General features: G+C 40.5%; 2 protein-coding genes across 6 annotated transcripts; both read right to left on the bottom strand.

Moving 5' to 3' along the window:
* Positions 1-300: 300 nt before the first annotated feature.
* On the bottom strand, positions 301-17933 carry RRH (retinal pigment epithelium-derived rhodopsin homolog). Its single transcript, XM_069013336.1, has 7 exons — positions 11642-17933; positions 6693-6883; positions 5007-5106; positions 4150-4303; positions 3620-3788; positions 1403-1581; positions 301-513 (listed from the first exon to the last, which is right to left on the bottom strand). The coding sequence occupies exons 1-7, from the start codon at positions 11745-11747 to the stop codon at positions 384-386; spliced, it is 1029 nt and encodes a 342-aa protein (XP_068869437.1). The 5' UTR covers positions 11748-17933; the 3' UTR covers positions 301-383.
* Positions 17934-17940: 7 nt separating this feature from the next.
* On the bottom strand, positions 17941-23069 carry GAR1 (GAR1 ribonucleoprotein). Of its 5 annotated transcripts, XM_069013341.1 has the most exons (7): positions 22979-23068; positions 21547-21737; positions 21312-21466; positions 19821-19880; positions 19282-19417; positions 18406-18513; positions 17941-18100 (listed from the first exon to the last, which is right to left on the bottom strand). In XM_069013341.1, exons 2-7 carry the CDS (start codon positions 21722-21724, stop codon positions 18087-18089), a joined length of 651 nt encoding a protein of 216 aa, XP_068869442.1. In that variant the 5' UTR covers positions 21725-21737; positions 22979-23068; the 3' UTR covers positions 17941-18086. The 5 variants fall into 5 exon arrangements, with proteins under 5 accessions (XP_068869442.1, XP_068869438.1, XP_068869439.1 ...); XM_069013337.1 differs by lacking the exons at positions 17941-18100; positions 18406-18513 and having other exon boundaries at positions 18522-19417; positions 22979-23069; XM_069013338.1 differs by lacking the exons at positions 17941-18100; positions 18406-18513; positions 22979-23068 and adding an exon at positions 22665-22917 and having other exon boundaries at positions 18522-19417.
* Between the last annotated feature and the right edge of the window lie 3 nt (positions 23070-23072).

Genomic DNA, 23072 nt, shown 5'->3' with positions numbered 1-23072 from the left:
ATCCAGAATATTTCAAGTCTGGAAAACTTTAAAGGGAAGTTGGTGGAAAGTACTTCATGAAAGGAATCAATACACATGGAGAATCTAGGGTTACTGAACCTAAGCACTTTGCACTTTTGTCTTTACTGGCCCCTCTGCCACCTTGTCTAACTCTGTAAGAGCCACAGTGGCCACTTTGCTACCCTTTTTGTTTGGGACAGACATACTGGGCCCATAAACCACTCAAAAAATAAAGCCTTGGCAGGTTTTGTCTCCTTAACTTCTCTAAAAAGATTACAGTGACTAACACAAAACAGCTGGCTGGGAAAGATTATTATTCAAAAAGACTAATTGTCCAAAAGATTAATTAACTTGAACCCAGATTTCACTCCTTTCCATGCAACTTATGCAGGCAAATGACTGGAGTTCTGCGATGTCAGTGCACGTTGAGATACACTCATGGGCAAAGCATTGTTTATGGTTATCTCTTGTCTTGTCTGACATCGCACCATTGCCAGGATTGCCCTCCGAAACCTGCAAAGGGCAAGAAAGGAAAAACAGGAAGATCATTAGCAGGAGAACCAAATAGAAGGAAAAATTTGGTAAGATGGTCTTAACTATTACAATAGTTTTCAATTTTAGTAGAATGCACTTAATAAAAAACCATGTACTTGGAATTCAAAAGGACCTGGGTCTTTTCCACTTCCAGGTACTAGAATGTCTTTCATTTCTAATTTCATTTCTTCAACAGGGATTGCAGCTTTTGTTTATCCCAGGAGACAGTACAGCCACAACAAAGATTAACTGAATGGAAAGAAACCCAGATGTTATTCCATCGACTCAGCAGGATCAGGTATGTTCACCTAGGCAGAGATCACAGGCTCTGTTTGAAGGTTAGTAGCAGAGACAGGAAGAATGCCTCTTTGGAAAACATAGTCCTCAGTCAGAGGCACTGGCTTGATTAGGGCATTTGTTACGCTGGCTCAAATCAGAATAGGCTTAACCTATTTATTTTAATGAAAAGGGTCAATCCATCCTAATCAGTGAGAATAAGATACATCCCAAATAAAAACCAAGAAAATCTACACAAGTTACACGTCACTAAGAAGCACACACTTTGGCCACAGTCATTAGAACCAGTCTACTACTGATGCAACCCAAATTCCATACTGAGAAAATGCAAATGGGACTTTCAAAAGCTCTGTTAATGTCTCAAATACACGTATCCATTCCATATGTTTTGATGATGATCAAAACAATTTATTTCAGGCTTTCCTGTCCAAAAAGTCACCTTGGTAAATTAACTGTGGTGTACCCTTTGCTCTTTGCTAATCAGCTTGCCATATTTTAGAGGTGATCCTTCAATGCTCAGATGATACGCTAAAATAATGAAATGGACCGGTACTAAATTTGGAACACTTACTTTTTGTTTGCAATGACATAAATGCAGGGATTATAGAATGTGGAAGATTTTGCAAAGAGAGGAGCTATGATAGCCATTGCAGGAGAAATTTTCTTTGGGTCTCCAAAGGAAGACCACAAACACACAATGGAATATGGAGACCATGCCACCAAGAACATTAAAATCATCACAACAGACATCTGTAAAACAAGAGGAACAGACACATAACTAGTATTACCTCAAGATGAAGACCTCACAACAAAACCTCATAATAAAAGCACATGCACCTGGGTGAAAATAGAGCTATCCTGAATGAAATAATACATAAGCAAGCATACCTGACACATTTTGACAGTTTACACTGAAATCTCACTTTGGGGATTTAATAGCACACCTCACTGCCATGTGTTTGGCATGGTGTCATTTCATTACATACAATATTCCTTCAAAGTCAGCACTACTCATTATGGTAAATCTGTCCATCGAGAGTTTAAATTACCAGAGAGGACTTCACACATGAATTATGACCACCATAACAAGTCACTCTGGGATGCTCTTACAAACAATAAATATGAACAGAGACAAAAATTTAAGCCAAATATTTAATTAGGCAGTTAATAAAAATGTTTCATAAGGCTTAATTATGGTACCATTAAATAAAAGAAAGTAAATGTTCTAGGACATATAGTTAAGGAACCCAGAAGTGTCTTCTTGGTTTAATGAAGCACTATAGACATGTTCAAGTAGGATACAGAGGAGGTATCTGAGCAGTCATGTCTTCTCTGCCTGCCTGCCAGAGAGAACAACCTGGGGATGTTGGGGCTCACACTCCAGGACATGCCATGCCACAGCCAGACCTGGACAGTGACAAACTGGGGGTAGTGAAAGTAGGAGAGGTATCAACTGAGACAGACTTTTCTGGCTTCTGTCAGGGACATGAATCAGTAGTGGAAACTGGGATGGAAATCTCAAATGAATCAAGAGGACAAAACAAAGCACTGGAAAACCAACCAAAACTGCAGGGCTGCATACACACAGGATTCCCCAGTGCTGCCCGCTACACCCCTAGTTAGTCTTTCAGAGATGAACACAATGAGAAGAAGGAAACAGCTGCTTTGTATGAGCTGCTCTAGAGCACAACCAACACACAAGCAGTGACTCTCACGGAGGATCCCTGTTTAAATACAAACACAATACCAAACACAATATCAAAATGTAACAAAGAACCCGTTCGTTTAGAAGTTTGGTGTATAGAAAACTGAGGGGATGCTAATTTGCAAAAAGCAGTTCTAAAGAAGGATAGATATTGCTTAACTCCAAAGCATTGCTTTTTTTCTCTCCTTTTTTATTGCAATTTAGTGTCTTCAACTGCAAAATAGGAAAAATGCATTTTCTTCATAAACATGAGTCTAAATTTTTAACTGAATCCTCAGTTTCAAGTATTCTGAAAGTTCTTCACAAAAACAAAACACTCAAATTACTTTTTTTAGGTAAAAATACAATTCTTCAGAACTTATCAATGAGAAAGTTTTCCAAGGAATGCTAAGTTTTCACTGAAAAGTAATTCAAAAACATAGGTACATACTCTTCTGTCCAATTCTCTCTCACTTTTTCATCATGCCCAACCATAAATCACATCTTTACACAAAATCAAAGGAGCTGGTGAACTTCAAGATTTCTCAAGGACTTTTATACATTAAAAGAATGTCAACCTTCCAGGCAGGATATATCATTTCATGCCATAACTCACATTTGCTACTGCTTACATAAGAGATAAGCTCAACAGACCGAAAAGAACAAGGGATTGGAGCTGGAAATGCACTCTCATTCCTAGGCCACGAGTTCAAATGAGACTTGACCAATGCATTTCAGACCAGACATAGCTGTGAACCAAGCAGAAAGCCTAAGGACTCTGCAGACACAGAGTAAAAGCTCTCCTAGAGCACCTCAGAGGTACATTTCTAGGTAATGACAGAGGAGAGAGGCAAGGAAAATTCACAATGTTCCCAGCCTTCAAAGTAGCTATTCATCTGGAAAGAGTATCAGACCAAAATTAAACAATCTAGTGTGATAAGTCAAGCCAAGAGTTTTCACCAAGGCTCATTATCAGCTAATATTTAGTATGAAAGAAAAAGGGGAATGTAGGAAACCAAAATCCTTAAAAGGTCGCACCGTTCCTTTGCCATGAGGACTTTAACACGAAAGAACTTGCTTAAAACAAAACATGCACTGATTTACCTTTGTCACATCTACTTGGTCAGACCAATCTATGTTAATGCTCTCCAGGCAGTTACTGCTGGCACATTGTTTCATCGTCCGGGAAACATTGTAATAACAGTAAAACATGACTGTTAAGGGTACAACAAAATTAACAGCAATTACACTCATTGTGTAGGAAATAAAGGACCTGATAAGACAGAAAAACAAAACAGAGTAATTTACAAATAGCCATCCAGGAAAAGTTACCAAAGAATCTGGCATTTTGATTTGATTATGAGATTTTATAACAAGCTCTAAAATAATATGGAAAATTTTCTTTAGCTTTTTTTTTTTATTAGAAACTACAAGTATTTCAGTTTTGAAGCATGGCTCAGTTCCTATGGGTTTTTTTCTAGACTTGCTCTATGTTATTTCTATTGTTTTAAATTATTTTTAAAATTTTTGCTTCATACTTCAGAAAGAAGTTACGCTCATACAGTGGTGAATTAAACAATCTTAGACTTCTGTGAGCTAGCAAAGGTAAAAGAAAGCGTGAGGGGGAATCTTACGCATCATTTTTCCTCCAATTTACTGTGCACGTTGCTCCAGTGGGATCTGGAGCATAGCTGGCCCAGCCTGCAACAGGCATGGAAGCCCAGAAGACTGCATTTATCCAAGCAGCAAGGATCAGAGTGGCATAGCTACGGGTGGTCATTCTTCTTCCTGCGGCCAAGCACAGACAGTCACAAACAGTTCTCATCTGCTGCTTCCTTCCAGTGACAAACTTGAGTGACAAGTGGCTTCCAGCAAGCACATGATGGGTTAATAAAGACTCTTTACAAGGCTTGCACTCCCCAACACTGTAGCACCCCTGTTTCATTCTGCTGACTGACTTCTCAGTCCTTTCAGCCTTTAAAGCCACTTGAACACTATCACCCATTCCAGCTCTCAGCAGACAGGCAATACCTGATCCCAACCCCATGCCAAAAGCTTATAATGCAACAGTGCATTCAAGTACATCCTTGGAAGATTGCAGGGAGGAATTAACTGTTACAACACAGCTGTAACAGAGGAGAGAAAAACACCCAGGGTGATGTTAACACAGCAACAGAGGCACAAACCTGCTTGACAAAGGTCAACACCTCACACAGCCAGAGGCTTTTTGTGTGCTTCTCTGTATGGATGTGGCCCTCTAAAGACTGAAAATGGCCATGAAAACACAATTTATAAACAGAGTAACAGCCTAATGATGAAGTTTTCACTTTAATGAGCAGCATGCCAACTAGATAACTTACTAAACCAAGTACTGTATGTTCTAGTTATGCCCAGTGCTGTAATTATGGAGTCATTCATGAGAAAACAATACAATTAAATCAGAATTTTATTCCTCCCAATAGGGACTGGTTTTTGACCCTAAGTACAGTACCTATATTAGGCCTGCAGATGGTCAGGTAACGGTCAACTGCAACAACAGTCAGCAAACCAATACTCGCCATCCCAAAAAAGATATTTAAGGCAGCATAGATCTGAAATTAAAACAAACAAACAAGAATATCATTTCTGAGAAATCTTCCAAATGTACAAGAACAAATCTGGGTCCTGAATCAACAGAATTCAGCCGGAGTCATCTTCCATAAGCAAGGTCCTGAAGGAACTAATTCAATGCAGGCAATTTGAAGCTGGCTCATTAAAAAGCAAATATTTCAAAAGCACATGCTTGCATGCACATTAGAAATCATAAAGACAATAGTCTCAAAATAAAAGAAACACTGTCCTTCAATAAGGAAATTTTGAAGTTCAGAGTTTGGAGGGGTTTATTTCATGTTTTCAATACATGTTAAGGAAACCTGAGGAGGATTTGGTCCATCAGAAAGAGTTACAGCTTTAGCAAATGTGAGGTTCTGAATTATCACTCTCTCATCTGTTGTATAACTACACTTATTTCACAGCTATGGCCCGCTGCTTTACCCCCTCAGGCTCCATTTTTATGTGTGTCAGATCTTTTGCACAGAGTGACACATGCTGCAGTCCCAGCATGCTCCAAATGCATCTGCCCCATCATCCCATGGGAAGCCTGACCATGAAGGATTGACTGGGAGGGCTGTGTTACCACTGGCACCCCAGAAACACAGAGCCCTGAGCCAGAGCACATGGCACAAGCAGTTATGCTAGAACCACGTGGCATTCGGCCACCTCAGATCACAGGATTCATTTGGTTTAGGTTGACATGAGTTGTGCTTCAAGTGGTTTTAACTCTCAAAGCCTTGGTAGTGAGATCTCACATCAACCTGAACACACCACAAGGCAATCCAGACCCAAAGATGTTAGAAGTGAGGCTTCCTGCCAAACAGTGTTTGAATTATGAGCTTGAAGTAACTGTCTGCTGAGGCAAGTGATGTCAGACTGTGATAAGCATCTGTTATATAAATGTCCAAAATGTTTGCCTTATGACACATTTTCAGTATATACCTTCACATTACTACTCATTTTCCCAGGCACTTAAACCCAACAGTCTATCAATAATGTAAATTAAAATCACTATACATAGTGAGCAAAGGCCACCATCTCTCTGCTGTGGAAGTATATGTTTTTCAGTCAGTCTATTCTTAAAAATAGACAGCTATTAAAATTAGGCTAAATCTTAAATGGAGACCAAGAGCTTTAGAGGCCTTTGCTTTGGATATCCTATTAGTTCCATCCAAAAAGGACATGCAGTTGCTAAGCAGAACTCACCAAGATCTGTCAAGCTCATCCTCAAATCAGTAGCCACAATCAAAGCCTTTAACTATCAGCTAAGTCATTAAATGTGCATGTGCTACGATAACCATCTTCATTTCAGGATTTGATTTTGTAAGCCTTCTTAAAGCTATTTTAAAATGTCTAGTTGACAGATATAAGGTTACACTTCAAGGTTTTCAGATTGCAAATATATGCTTAACACATAAAATACTGTCTCCAGGTATTGCTGACATCACAGAACATCAGCTTCAGGTCCAAAGTCGAATTCTGCATCTCTGCTTTATCTCTTAAAATAACATGAGCTAGAGCCATTACTTATTTCTCAGTTTGCTTTTAAGCACTCAAAACATTCTCTTTAACTGAATTGCAATACCTGGCATCCAGTATATCCAAATTTCCAGCTTCCATGCAGGTCTGAGGCAGCAGACATGGGGTAACCAATGCCACTAACACCAATGTCAGTAAAAGCCAAGTTGATAATAATTGTGTTGGTTGCTGTCCGAAGCTCTTTGTACTTAACAAAGATGCCTAACACAACAATGTTACTGAAAATGCTTATCACTCCTGTAAAAACACAAAAAGGCAAACTTTACAAAAGATACACACCAGCCAGTAATACACAGGCAGAAGAAAATGCAGCCTATTGTAATATGTAAGTCCCAAACAAGGTTTATTTTCAGTCAAGTGCAATTTTTCAAAGAGGATAGACACTGGAAAAGGAGAAAAAAGCTTTTCCAATTAGGCAACTTTCACCTGGATTCATTAAGTGCCAACAGTGGAGCATTTCAATGGGACTTTCAATGCAATGACAACAAGCATAGCAGAAATTCAAATGCATCTAGGATTACACTTCAAACACTCCAGCCACCAAGTACAGTGCTGACCTCCATGGTAAAGAAGGATGCGAGTTGGTGACAGGCAACAGAACAGTGCTGGAAAAAAAAACTTATGCACCTGATCTAGCAGAAGGCCCCAGCCAATACCTGAGGGTTTCCATTCTGGGCCAATAGTTCCCACTGTGCATTCAGACAATAACCCTGGGCAAAAGGGATGCAGAAACTTTGACTTTGATATCACTATTCTAAACAGACAAACTCTGCTCTCTGCTCATGAGGTCCCAAAGCTTTGCCAGCATCAGAGTTGGTTCAGGTTGCTGCAAATTGTATTTTCTAAGCCTTGTCAAGCAGTCTGGATGATTTGCACAGAAGCATGGCCTGCACCAGAGCCATCTCCTCCACATGACAAGCTCTAGGGCTGTGTCACAGCCACGGGAAAAGTACAGCTCTGCTCTGAACTTGCTCCTGCCTCACTAACCCATGTGTTTTTAACCTTTTTGGTCTGGCTTGACTCAAATAGCATCTGAAATTTATTATCAGGCAACCCAAGTAACTGCCAGGACTCAAAGAGTTGTAACAAACTAAAGCTAAGATGTATATTCTCCTCTCTTCACACCCAAGCCCTCTGAAATTTGCTTTGGACTTAAAGCTCCTCAAGATGACCAGGACATTGTTCAGGACACTGTGCATCAGGAAGCTTTTTCTGATCCTGGTGTCCTCCTTATCCTTCTTTTCTCCAGCTATTCCCCTTTCCTAGCCAAATCCTACTACTCACTCTTGCAGTGAGTTTACATGGCATTCCTAAAAATAATTTTTTTTTTTATTGTTGTGGTTTTATTTTCTTCGAACTCCAGCCTGTTGTAGAGGTATCCAGAGCAAACTCACCCTCCAAACTTTTATTAACCCACTATTAACACAAACTATCAATAAACAGTTAGTAAGGTTAAAAACTCCACCTTGCACCTCAGCAGAGACAAGACTCACAGTCCTTACCAACAAAAGGGAAAATTCAAATGTTCAAGCAAAGACGACATTAAAAAAATAACTTGCAAGTAATAAGAGGAATTTATAAAAGTTTTCCATAGATTCCTTAGTCTGGCACAGCTGCTACAGTATCACTGAACCAAATCCTAAACTTACAAGCATTTGTATAGCCTGGGCACTTTAAACTACAAGTGGATAGTGGAATTTTTTGGTAAAAAAACCACATTATCCATGGAAATGCCCCTCAGAATTTTTGGTTCGGCTTTTTGTTTTGCTTTGTTTATATTTTATAAGTTTCACCTATGAATTGAAACACTACAGTTTTTGTCATCACAGATCTGAGGAATAATTCTGTAAGGAGCTTGAGTGAATTACTGTCATACCGAATGTGGACTTCCACAAGCAGAACCCCCTTCCTTCAGTCACCCTGATATTTTTTTTTATTATACCTGAAACTCACTTAAGGATCTTCACTGCAACATTTTATTAAACTGATCTATCTCCTACATTAAAGAAATTCTCTTATCATATTCAGTAATCTTAAAATCAAGTGAGGCAAAATCACAATTAACCCTCGGCTATCTCACTTTTAACACTGCCAGGGATGTCTGTTCTCAGGTGCAGGTTTCCTGCTGGAGGTACAACATCTTTTGGACACACAGATGCCATCAGTTATCATATTCATATATTCACACATTTCAGGAATGACACTGATCCTATGTGCTCCTAAAATTATCAAAAAGAAGGAGCTGAGGATATGATCTGAAATGAACACCAGAGTAAAAAAACCACGTGCAGTGCCAGTTCTGTCAGCTCTCCTGTTGACAGATAGCATGTCATCTCTTGGGAGAGAGGGAGCAAGAGAGAATTACAAGTTTAATAATACAGGCTTCTTATGAGGCATGTTTTAACAGATACTACAGCTACCAAGAATGAAATCAGACATACAACAGGACTGTAAACTCATATCCTCAGGGTGAAGGAAAGATCCTCCTAGACGCACTTAAATTTAATAATTCAGAGTCCAGTCTTAAAGGTAAGGGGGGGGGAGGGGAGGCAACAAAAAACAGGGAAAAAAAAGTGGAACCTATATTCATTAAAAATGTTAGTATCACTAAAATAAAGTATTAATAGAGCAAAAAAAGAATGTTTTGAAGAACAAAATATAAGACAGAAGAGGGATTCCATCTTGAACAAATTGAGAAAAAAGATGTAGAAACAAGAAATGCTCTTTTTTCTATTTCTGAGGATCAGGTAAAGCAGATGAACAAAGTTTCTCCAGGCAGCAGTTAAGCAGTGGCCATTAAAAGGGCAACGAAGCTGGTCAAAGTGCTGGAGCACAAATCTTATGAGGAGTGGCTGAGGGAGCCGGGGTTGTTCAGCCTGGAGAAAATGAGGCTCAGGGTGACCTTATTGTTCTCTACAATCACCTGAAAGGAGAGTGTAGCCAGGTGGGGGTCAGTCTCTTTTCCCAAGGAACAAGAGATAGGGTGAGAGGAAATGGTCTCAAGTTGCACCAGGGAAGAGTATTTTTGGGTATTAGGAAAAATTTTTTCACTGAAAGTGTTATCAAGCATTGGAACAGGCTGCCCAGGAAAGTGGCTGAGTTGCCATCCCTTGGAATGTGCAGATATGGTGCTTAGGGACATAGCATAGAGTTGGACATGGCAATGTTGGGTAGTAGCATCAAAACAAAAAAAAAAAAAATCAGGTACATGTATAACATGGAATTTACCTTTCCAGCTAGCATTTTAAAATTATACCAGAGCATTTCACCACCATAAGCAGAAAGACATCCACGAGGCAGCACAGCTTGCTGCAGCCTGAGTACTCCTGCTGTCATCACAAAAATGAATACACTGACCAGTGTAATGCTTAACAATTACTTCCTTCTCAGAAAACAAGAGAGAAACACTTAAACCTTTTGAAGAGCAGCATAATGATGAACACTGTACCCAGACTTCATTCTTATTCTTATACATCTGCTTATTAACAAGGCTTAAATCTTCCAGATGTGAAATTTGCTGCAGTAAGGCAAAGCAATCAATCATACTTTCAAATATTTTATGGCCTTCATTGTCAAAAACATTTCTCATGAAGAAAGTAAAGATTTACTAGATTCCCCCAACTCTAATTAGAAATAAAAAATGAAAAAAAACTAAAACCACAAAGTAATACAACTTTTTTTTTTTTTTTTTCCCCCAAGACATATAATATCCATGCAAGATTAAGAAAGAAGATCTGGGTTGATTCTGGCTAATTCCATTGATACCCTGTGATCACCAATGATAGCTTTGATTCCCGAACACCAGCTGGTCAAAACTATCTGAAAATATCACCTTGTTACATACAACATAATCATATTTTAATAAAAATAAGAGGTATCCCTAGGCTTCCAATACTTGACAGCTATCTCTAAAGCTTCTTAAGAAGCCTACTGATCTGCGTAGCTGTTCTATTAATTTCTTTAAAGACCTTAAATAAATTATTGTCTTTGCATCCAAAAATACCCACTTTTCCAGAACAGCAATTTGATACTCACCACTTCTGACATATATGCTAAATAAATTGCGACCACCGGCGATACTATTTCATATAAATGTAAAATACATTATTATTTTAAAGTATTTTAAAATATAACTACAACATGGAAAAATTTGTGGTACAGTCAATGAATAAAGACAAAACAGATTTGATTTTTCATAATAAAGATACAGAAGGCCTGTTTTTAAACACAGGAGGTTTCAGTTTTGGTTAGGTGGATATTTCATTACTATGGCACTCAATGCTTCAGAAAAGTACTACTGAAGCACTTGTGGTTATACAATGAGGAAGTGTTTAAGGGAGAAAAAAAATAATTCTATAATCATTCAAGTTTAGGCAAAGACCACTACAGTCACAGGGAACAAACACAAAGTGAAGCCTCACAGCGTGCTTTTCTAACACGTGTCATTGGTGAAAAATACAGCTGCAACTGGAATCTGCTCTTCTCTGATTAATGACCAGCTCCCTCCCTCTAAGTCACATTCCAACCCTTCCCCTTACATCCCCCTAACAGACACCCGCTCACATGCTCAGACTACACATATATTACTACAAACATGTAGCCCAGGAGAAATCTGAAGATAGCTTCGAGCACATCACAGAAAAATGCAAGATGTGACAGCTATGACCTATTTTTATCTCTTCTGCAAGCTGGCAGAAATTAATTCTCACTCTCTTCTATAATTACACATCAGCAAAATGTATTTTTTGAGACACAACGCTGCCTTCAAATATAGAGCAGAAAACTTAGATGTTTCTGCACACTTCAGATGTTTCTGCATATTTCAGTCAGGCAGCTGATTGCTAACTTGCCAGTAAGTATGGGGAAAAGCCATCAGACAGCTGTCTAATACAAAATGAAATACCAAAATACCATCACTGTTACTATACAAAATGAGCATTCAGATCTACAAGTTCTATTTTAAAAAGCTACGCAACAATTTGCCGACGCCCATACCTGCTGTTATTAAGTAAGCTGCAACTATGTTGTGCTCAGTCTGTGTGAAGGCTGAATGAGCTTCATTGTCACTTTCTGAGGAATTGGATGAGTCATTCCAATGCATTTTCAACAAAAGAGTGTCGTCTATCTTCTGCAATAATTCATCAAGAAGACGAAACTCTACAAAACCCTGTCAGGCAAATTCTTTCATTATTCAATAGACTCACTGAACAATTAAAAGAAGGGTGGCAGGGAGGAGTTCCCCCTGCCATTGACAGCTTCCAAGCATGATTTAATTGGACTAAAGTTGAAAGAAGTTTATGCAGTTTATGCAGGAGATTGTTAATTAAAACAAAGAGCAGCACAGAACTGAGTAAATTTTGAACAGTATGCTTAAACTTCATTCTTACTGCTAATGAGATTAACTGTCACATGCCCCCAAACTTTTTCCCCTCAAACCTCTTGTGCAATGCTCTGGAAACCTCAACAAAAGTTGTCTCAGTTCAATCAATCATCAGCCTGGCTTGGAACTAATTCCCATCATCACGCAGAGTGCAAAAACCTGCAGTTCAACATGAATAGACAAATGTCAGCTTCCTTAAAAACAGGATACATTTACTCTAAAGCCCACCCCTTCAAATCTTTACAGACCTACTTCTTCAAGATTCTTTGTTTGAGTTAAACTCTCAGATAAAGACACAAGAAAAACACATTCCAGTATTTTCCAAACTGAAGCAGCATGACTTTCAGAAAGCTCAGTTGCTACATTTCTAAAACAGCCTGGTCTAGAGAAAATGGTTGTTGAATATGCCTTAAAAGCCTGAACATCCTCCCTCTCCTAAACACAATACTTGTCAGCTTACTTCGGGCAAATTTTCCAAAGCATGTTACTGGGCAGGAAATTACTGGGCATTTTTCAAAGACCTGAGCTGCAAAAGCTCATGTTTTCTTCCCTTCAGGGATGAGATACCAGCACACCAAAGTACAGACCTTTTAAAAAACCCTGCATAAACATTAGCTGCAATAAGCCCTTGCCCAAAGAGTTTATATGCAGTATCAGAAAGCAGCTGCTTCCCCTCACTCCTGCTTCATACCGTTTTTGCCTTCAGTCAGTATTCATACTGGGTATAAAAGTGACAAGGATAAGCAGCAGTGGTTTTTCAGCTGTAAGTGGTTCACAGGTAGGTCAAGCAGGTCCCAGGCTAGGGCTGCACCTTCTGAGCAGCATAAGAGTGCAGTGACACAAAAATACAGTTATCCCATACAAAGTATATCTGAAGACCTCTCTCTTCTCTAACCAGTGAAACACTCATAGAGCATTCCCTCCCACTCCTCATCAGCTCACCAAAACAGACACCCTGCATCTTTCACCCATTACTGCAAGAAAATTCTTATATAAAACTTGTGCAGTCACAATTATTTGGTCATCATTACTACAAACAATCTTGAGTCACAGTGCTACGAGTAAATGTTTTCTTTAATGCCCCACATGTACACTCACAGCTCAGGGTATTTGTATTATTACAGTATTTTTCCTGTCAGAAGAGGATTAGGCAGGAACAGGGTGGAAGGGTTCTGAAAGGAAAGATGACCTGTTTGGCAATGAAGCCACTTTCCTCGTGCAACACTGTCCTGCCCTGAAAGATAAAGGCATGGCGATAATTTGATATCTTTGCTTTCCTCCTCTGACACTTTGGCAAGATTTTCAAAAGCACCTCAGATCTTGCAGCTTCCACAGAAGTCAGAGCTTGCAATGCTGAATGTCTCAGAAAAGCAAACCATTACTATTTTTACTCAGATAGGATTCCAGATGTACAGTAGCAATTAACAAAAGAAATTTTATACTTAATTAAAATGCAACTTTCCAGTATGTGCAGTCCCTCCTATGTACCACCACATTTTTTCTGTCTCTTCTTAAATTCGACTTATTTTACAGCAACTGGAATTGACAAAAAAAAGGCTAAACTAAAGGCAGACATCATCAAAAGATTTTTTTTTTCTGCAACACTGTAGTTCATAAAATAAAGCCAAAAAGATAAAACAAGAAATTAAACATTGAAGTATGCAAATAATCCAGGAAGATGGAACCACAGCTTCTAAGCCAGATAAAATATGTCTTACCACATTGCTTATTAATACTGGTATAAGAATATAAAATCCAAAACCTCAGGCTGTTTTTCTCCTCCAGTAACATAGTATTACTGGTGTCAGAGGGGCACTTTATAAAGCCAGGTGATGCTTTTCCTTCCCACTTGTCCCAGATCAGTAGCAAAATGCAACTTCTATTGAAACCCATTCTTCAATTTGCACGTATCTCTATATATAGATGTGGGGCAATGCAATGTGGGGTTTAGCAAGCTGCTTTCAGTTGTGTGCAAAACATATGCCAATGCACGAATGATGTGGGTACAGAAACGTACCTTTTGCATTAAAAATAAATAAAAAACCCAAAACCAACCCCAAACGTCTTCCTTTCCTATTTCCAGCAGTAACCCCGCTACAAACCCACGGCAAACCCAAACCCCTCCCACGTTTATTACGGCCCCCACCGCTGGAGGGCTCTCTAAGGCAAAACATCCCTTAAATCTTTTCCCAAACGGATGCTTGGGAATGGTTCAAACCCCGGGGAAAACAAATTAGTAATTTACCTCTTTCTCCTCGTTCACAGAGACTTTTACTAGATTTAAACTGTTGCTTAGAAAAGTTTCGCTCTATAGAGATTTTCAGCTGACAGAAGAAAAAGCCCTGAAATATGTGTGACTCTACAAAGATTTTTACTTGCCTTACATCACACAATAGGTATGCTTTTTTTTTAAATAAACAATACTTTTTCTTGCCAAGACAATGCTTTACACAACTGCAAATTACTTCGCACCAGTACATGTGTGACGGTCCAGCATTTCTTCAGGCAAACACACACATCTACAAATCAGTGCCAGAGAAATCCTTCCTGTTCTACAACTCCCAGTATTGCAGACTTACATTAGAATATCCCAATTATTTTCCGCACTTCATCAAATTTCTCTGACAAAGTAACACAGAAAATCTATTAAATACATTAACTACATTGAGCCATCCTATCCCAGCAACTGCAGAAAACACAAGGAAAAAAACAACTCTGCAAGGAATGCAGGGGCACTACAGCCATTCTCAAAAGGTAACAAGTTAAGCTTTATAATACACCTCCACGTATTACCCCCTGTTTAATGAGGATTTAGATTCCAAATAGAAAAAAATATAAACCCAAAATTTTACTGTGGCATGGGCAAAAGGCTCCAGGTCTTCTAAATACTTGTAAGTAACCTGATCCTAGTATGTACCAGGTGTCAGTTTCAAAATCAGCTGGAAGTCAGAGCCCACACCTGGGCCAAACACTGCCATGGTAATAGAGGAGGACACAGGTAGGTGACACCAGTACCACTGTGCACTGTGGGGTGCTCTGAAGCCCACCTGAGCTTCAGAGGAATATTCCTGGACAGCAACCCCCCTTGTGCTGCTGGAGCAGGGAGCAGGTGAGAAGCTATTTAGATGGTCCAGCTATTTGCTCCAAAGGCTGCCAGTAAGGGGAATACAGGGAACACCAAACTGTCATCAAGAGTCTACATTAACCCCTTACCCCCACTCCCCTCACTGCAGACAGCACTGTGACCTTTCTTCCATAGACACTACAACTACTTGAAATTTGCTATTTCTGCCAACATACCTATTTCTGTCATGGTACCTGTGAGCCCCTTTCCTATTCTCTGCAGCAGCAGCACAGAGTATCTCTAATTACACACATAAATAAAACTGCAACATTTCACTTACTATGATCAGGAGCACCGTGACAGACTCACAGATAGAATTTGAATTAAAAGTTCAAGACTGAGAGAAAGATGTCATATAAAATTAGAGAACCTCATAGTTCATTACAGCATTACACTGCAGACAAGACATCTTAAGATTTTTGAGACTGAGTTTTCATCTATAACAGCACCTTACTTATATTAAGAGGGCAGGGTCACACCATTGCACAGAGAAAACAAGGCAGAACAGGAACTGAATGTGCCTTGCAAATATCACCCTTCCCCAGAACGAAGGAAAAAAACCGCATTATCGTATGGCAAACACATCCAGACAGTTTCCTCATGTTCTTCCATCCTAAGAATATCCTACAATCTCCGTGGAGATCTAAGACTACAAATTTTCTCTGGATATTTGCATAAAATCCATCCAGCACTGTTTGTATGCGTAGGCCATGCCATAATGCTCCTCGTGCATTTCTCCACTGGGACTGCAATCCCTTCCCTACAGCCAAGAGGCCGATCTTTCCTCCAGAGCTGCAATGGATACTGCTGTTTAGCTCCTCTGCACACAGAGGTCAAAGCCCTTGCTTTGGCCATGCAGTGCCTTAGGCTGACTCACTGCTCCATCTGCTGAGAGACTCAGCACACACATCTGCTCCTGGGCTGCCAGGCAGCACTGCCGGCAGCCAAACGCCGCCTGTCACACCAGGCAACTTCCAGGTCATGGCAGGAGCCTCCTGACACCCTGGGAAAAAGCATGTCCCTAAAGAACAGCAAACAGCAGCAGGAATCTGAGTGTAAGAGTGAGGACTGTGTCATGTTAGTCTTCCAAAGACAGAACAATAAGGAAAAAGATCCAAGCCAGCAGGCCACTACTGAAGCATCAGTGAAGAAACACAGCACAGCAGAGGATCCAGCTGCAAACATGACAGAAGTATTGACATTGCAGCTGCACTTGGGTCGTGTTGTTCAGCTGCAATGTGGAATGCACAAAATGCAATTACTTGCACTGAATTTAGATAAAAGGCAATTTTAAGCCAAAGCCCTGAAGCACTATGGCCTAGCAACACATAGCAACATGAGCCTAATCATTCTCAGAGTTCTGGATTTAACTGACCTGGTTAAAGCTAGGCCTGTAGCAGTATCAGGAAAAAAACTGGAATCCCTCACTTCCTGAATGTACTGGGGTTAACAGTAGACTCAGCTTCTTCTCACAAAAGCAGACTTAGAAATTCAGTGTTCTGTGTTTTGTTTTTTTAAGCTGCAGAACATTTTTATCTGTTATCCCATGCACCATCTATTCACATTAAAGTGAATTCTTAAACTTTTGTTTTCCTCTCTTTCAAGTTTTGTTTCAGAGATTATTGAAAGTAATGGTCGCATTTGTTAAAACATCCAGTAACAGTCCAATCCTGGTACTGAAAAATTACCTGTTGCCTTTTGTTAAGCAGAAGGCTAACATAATTAATCTGTTACTACATTCATCAATTAAAAAGTGTAACAGTGCAATCAGTTCTGAAACAAACTTTTTTCAGATTAAACAAGATGTTCAAAATACTTGCACATACATTATTCTACACATCCCTTTTCAAAAGTTTTTGGTAGAAGAGTCTGTGAACAGATTCCTGCCTCCAGCTGAAATTCAGGGATGTTCTAGTTTTCACCTATTTTATTTCCAAAGTTCCAGAGTAGAGAGGCACCCTGGTCTCCTCCATCCTTAGGAAGATACAGTCATTATCTTTTCAACAATCCTCATCATGCAGCCATTTAAAGAGACCAAATACTCATGCAGACTTTTTCATGCCTTTCTAAGCAAGGTATAAACTGAAAGCATTGTGTGCACAGCCGCCCTATGATGGGCTATTTAATCTAACCCTACACAAGCCCAGAGCACCACAGAAGTACAGTACCAGGACATCAAAACCTCAAGAGGAACAGGCTAAGGGGGGATGCAGGGCCAGTTAAAAACCCTTAGCATTTTAATATCAGTGTAATTAGATACCATTAGATGACTGACGTATAGTATTAACCTTGTCTTGTTCATTAGACAGCAGCTTCTAAGAAGACTGTGTCTTAATGCCTTTGGCTTTCATTAATATTTATATAGAAAAATTAACAAAATATACTTTGCTGTCTTTTCTTCTGTACATTACTATGCATTTAAAAAAAATTATCAACACGGAAGTTTGAAATTTCATTTATACAAAAAGGTTCACAAAAGGTTGTTAAAACGGCATGTCCATTTCAGAGCAGCCTGGAAGATTCCATGTAAAAGGAGGATGAGAACCAGGGATCAGTCATGCACAGGCTCACACTGAAGTATGTGCATGCAGTAAACCTGTAAGGTCTTTGGAAAACCCATTTCAATTGGTATGTTTACTCCAAACTCCAACACGGAGTCAAGCACTGACTGCACTGCTTGTCAGAAACAAACAGTTTAAGAATAACATCGAATCCTGGCTTAGTTTACAGATGTTCTGAGCAGTCTTCAGCTCTTCGCCTGGGGCTACACTCTCCTCATGCATCCATCAACAGTCATGAAGTGTCAAAATAATTGTCATTTGTAGCTTCAAGTTCTTTATAAAAAAGATTTTCAGGGTCCTTTACAAGAATTTTTCAAGGTTCTTTGCTTCTGCAGATGACATGATAAGAATGAGGAGATACTCATGGCTCCATTTTTAATGTCCTCTCCCTATTTTAAGAGAAAAGAAAAATACATCAAACAATTTATATCTTAGTTGCATTTAAAGCAAATTCTTTACATGACACTGAATGAGCTGATGGAATAAAATGCAAAAATCTAACATGGCTTTATACACGTATCAACAAATGCAGAGTACTGTGCTTCAGTTCAAGCTACTGGGATGCACAGAAATCTCTTGCATAGAACTACAAACATCTACAAGACATTAAAAAAAACAACATTCTGTTTAATATTTACAAGCTTTAGAAATCAGGAGCTATTCTTATTCCTGAAAGATAAAACCACACACTCACCCCGAAAGCCTCCTCCACCACCTCTTCCTCCTCTGAATCCTCCTCCTCCACCTCTACCTCCTCTGAAACCTCCTCCTCTTCCTCCACCTCTGCCTCCTCCAAATCCTCCTAAACAGAAGAAAGAAATTACCCTTTGGGGAGCATATAAATTGTGGATTATGCACAACAATTTATTTCATTGACAGCGTCTGAAATGAAATGAACAACAACAAAAAACCAGAAACTGTCAACTGCTGCAGTTACCAGGTCAACTACTAGTACCTTGTCTCTTCTAAGGACCTCTGCAGCATGTTAGGCATTTTTAAATATCTGATACACCATGTCCAAAATACTGAAGAGACCTTCTTTCACAAGGGCAAAAACATAATTACATATATTAACCAGTAATTGATTACAACTATTAGTAATTATTATTTATTAATTACAACTCAACAGAATATTAAAACAAACAAACCAAACCACTTTGCAACACTTACACCTTGCTGCAATGGGGCAGGGTATGGAAAAGAGGCCAGATACTGCGATGTAAGAAAAAGTAAACTTCAGTTTTAATTGAAGAGTACATCACAGGGGATGTTCAAAAAGCTTTCTGTCTTTGTTACAAATCAGCATTCTCTCCTCCCTGTGCTTTGGAGCTGTTACTTAGGCAGCTTAGAAGCCTAGGCCTTGACGTATCACTGCCTTTTCTATTAAGTCAAACAGAAACATGAATAACATTTTTCTTTGCAATACAGATGTTGATATTCAAGTACTTACCAGCAGCTTTAAAAAAAAAAAAGACACCAACACAAACAGTCCACAACACAAATGACCAGAATAACCCATGGCACCTCAAATAAATCCAACATTCTGCAGTTTTCATTCTTGTGATCTTACCTCTACCACCGCCTCTTCCTCCCCCACGTCCACCACCACGTCCTCCTCTACCACCTCCTCTGGGAGCACCTTTTTCTCCAGGGGGCCTTGGTAAAAATCTCTGAAGGGGTAGCAGCTTTGCTGGATCAATGTAAAACTGCAGGAAGAGAGTTCCATTAGGCTTTCAGAATACCAAGACTAAAAAGCACATTAGTATCTCCCTTTACAAATACCCACAGTTTGGTCTTGCCCCATTATGCCAAACTGTCCTCTGCAAACAGCCAAATAAAGAAAGTACACAGGTAGTAAATCACAGAATTAAAAAGCTGCTAAAATGTAGGTGATATTTGTGTGATTTTCATTGGTTACATCTTTTCTTGTGGGGCAGGGAGAAGGAATAACATGGCAAATACAAAACTGAAAAGGAAGGGGACATTAATGCCTATGTTGACAAAGGACAGTCAGCTTAAAAGCTTAATAAAGCTTTTATTATCTGCTGACAGAGTAGAATTATCTAACTGATGACATACAGTAAAATTCTGTTATTGAGATTGGCTAACCTTTTGCATCTTTTTAAATGAAGAGGCTTTCATGTTCTCGGACAGCTTCACTGAAAAATACTGTTAGTTTCTTTAAGGAGAATTGCAGTAATAAAACATTAAAAACTGTGATTTTGATCCGTATATGGAAGGAACATTCAGACATTTTCTGAGTTAGTATTTTATAAATTCAGCTAAATTTCACCACAATTGCAATTAAAAGATCAGCAGAAACTATTTCTAATTTCTTTCTGTTTTTTTCACAGTGACAAATGTGGTATTTTGTGGTAAAAAATTTTCTCCTTCTATGCACGAAGGCATAAGGAAGAACATAGCAGTGCAAAACCATAACTGTAAAGAAACACACTTGCATAGCAAGTGATGACCTCTTTAGCCCCAGGGTGACCTCAAGGCTCATCTGGAACAATTCACATGCTGCAGGGGCTCTGCTGCTGAGTGCCTGGTTGTGCAAAGGCATGAGCCAGCAGGGACTGCTGGACACCACATGCCCAGCCTCATCCTACAGGGAACTGGCAGACACTCTGTGACCCCACGTGCAGCCTTGAGCAAATCCTTTGGCCCTCCAGTGTGGAAGGACTTTGCTATGCAGTTCCCAAGATCAAAAAAGCTGCTGGCCAACTCTGCTTACTTATAGTCTAAATTAAATGGGGAAGCAAGGAAAATCCATGCAAAATCCATAACATATTTTCTTCAAATGCTATTGCAGGAAGAAAACAAGGCTCTGCAATTCAAATAATTCTGGTACAAAAAAGTAAATCTGCAAATCAATACATTCAGAGCGTGAAAGTGATTTAAACATGCATATTTTACTTCACATTTAATGTGGGAGAGGAAAATGCATGCAGTTAGTGACTGATGCTCAATCAACCAACACAGGCTGAGTCTTACTGACATGTTACAGGGTTACTCTCCCAGGTATCCTGCATTTGTCATGGATTCTGTCCATCTGGCAGAGACACAGAATGTGTCAAGCTGGCTTTTCCAGAGAATGTCCTGGCACATCCCACTTTTACGGGCAGGTTAAGTAATAAACTGGACGATGAGCAACAGGACATCTTAGTACAAACTCACTGGAATTAAATAATGAGCTGGAGCATGACCAAGGTCCCCTAATGCACAAAAAAAATCCCCAGTCCCTTGATCCAATCCTGTTATGGCTTAGCAACCTATAGAAGAAAATTTGGTAAGTTGGCCAGAGAAAGTAACAACTCGAATCAGCACGGATCCAAAACACATCATCAGTACTGGTACAGAGTGAAAAACTCTGACTGACTTAAAGCACTCTGTCACATCAAAAAAGCTCTAAGAGAGGCACTTAATGTGAATGAAGCACCTGTTGACACCAACAGTTGCAGCTACACTTGTGTCTGTTCACATATAACTGGCAGCCAAATGCTGAACGATTTTAAAATCCTAGAGAAATCCCATTTAATATCCAATCAATTTTTAAAAAACAAATATTGTAGGTCACACATTTTTTTTGAAGGATACAAAGTCTCTCAGCTGTCCAAAGATTTCATCCACTTTGCCAATCTGCTCCTTATTATCCAAGTACACTGGGGCATTGAAATAAGGCACCTTGTTTTCTTCTGTTTTACATTTACAAACAATGTCATCTTCACAGGGATGCATGAACTCTCCCAACACTGAAATAAAGAACAAACAAGCTAAAGACCTGGAGCAGTCATTCTAAATTAAATAAATAAAGTTTCTCCATGTAACTTACAAACTACCCTTTCTGGAGGGCCCTGGTCATATCCTCCTCTGTTGAAGCCTCCTCTTCCACCTCCCCGTCCAAAGCCACCTCGTCCGCCACGGTTAAAGCCACCTCTGTCACCACCACCTCCTCCACGATTGAAGCCACCTCCTCTTCCTCCTCCACCTCCTCTTCCACGAAAAGACATTCTCTACTGTTTCCTACATTGTGCACAAAAATCAGTTGTTTAAGATATAAAAGATGTGTCACATTTGATTTGCTGTACAAATTACAGTCTCCTGCCAGCCTTGTTTGTTAATCTAATGATTAGTCCTTTTCAATCCTCACTTTAAACATGCTGGCCTATGAAAAATCAAGTTTATACCTAAGATGTCATCCCCTGCAATATCCACCTGCAAAAGAGTGACTTTTTCACTCATCTGTACAAAGGCTGGTGACACTCTCCAGCCCCACAAGTAAATGGCACAAAGTGAGAACATCATAGGATGGTTTGGGTTGGAAGGGATCCTAAAGATCACCTACTTCCAATCCCCCTGCTACATGCAGGGACACCTTCCACAGGTTGCTCAGGGCCCCACCCAGCCTGGCCTTGAACACCCCCTGGGATGGGGCATCCATAACTTTTCTGGGCAACCTGTTCCACTATCTCATCATTCTCACAGTAAAGAATTCCTTCCTAATATCCAATCTCAACTATCCCCTTTCAGTTTAAAACTATTTTTCTCTTATTCTATCCCGAAGTGCCCTTGTGAAAAGTCCCTCTCGAGCTCTGCTGTAGCCTCCTTCAGGCACTGGAAGGCTGCTGTAAAATCTTCCCAGAGCCTTCTTTTCTCCAGGTTGAACAATCCCCACTCTCCGCCTGACTGCAGAGTAGAGGTGCTCCAGCCCTGTGACCATCTTCGTGGCCTCCTCTGGCTCTGCTCCAAAAACTGCACGTCTTTCCTGTGCTGGGAACGCCAGAGCTGGATCCAGCACTGCAGGTGGGGTCTCAGCAGAGCAGAGCAGAGCAGAGGGGCAGAATCCCCTCCCTGGCCCTGCTGCCCACGCTGCTTTGGATGCAGCCCAGGGCACGTTTGGCTCTCTGGGCTGAGTGCACATTGCTGGGTCATGTCCAGCCTCTCACCCACCAGCACCCCCATGTTTTTCCCGGCAGGGCTGCTCTTCCTCTGTCCATCCCCCCAGCCTGTGGTGATACCGGGGGTCACCCCGACCCCTCCACTCGTCCCCGTTTAAACCTCAGGAGGTTCCCACGGGCCGCACTCCTCGGGCTCGGCCGCACGGGGGCCGCACCCGCGGTGCCTCATGGGGCCCTCGGGACGCGCGGGGACGCCGGTTCCCGGGGCTATTCCCCGAGGGCTGGCGGACAGACGGAGGGACGGACAGACGGAGGGACGGGCAGACGCCCACGGCAGGGGCCCATCCCCTCCCGCGCGGGACGTACCTGCACGTGCGCGCCGGCCCCGCCCGGAAACTCCCGCCCTGCCGCAAGCCAGGCTTCCTGCCGTAAATGAAAGGGCACCTGCCGGCCGACACTG

The sequence above is a fragment of the Aphelocoma coerulescens genome, chromosome 4 (genome assembly GCF_041296385.1).
Source record: "Aphelocoma coerulescens isolate FSJ_1873_10779 chromosome 4, UR_Acoe_1.0, whole genome shotgun sequence".
Lineage (NCBI taxonomy): Eukaryota > Metazoa > Chordata > Aves > Passeriformes > Corvidae > Aphelocoma > Aphelocoma coerulescens.
The sequence above is the reverse complement of the archived record's forward strand: the minus strand, read 5'-3'. Positions and strand labels throughout refer to the sequence as shown.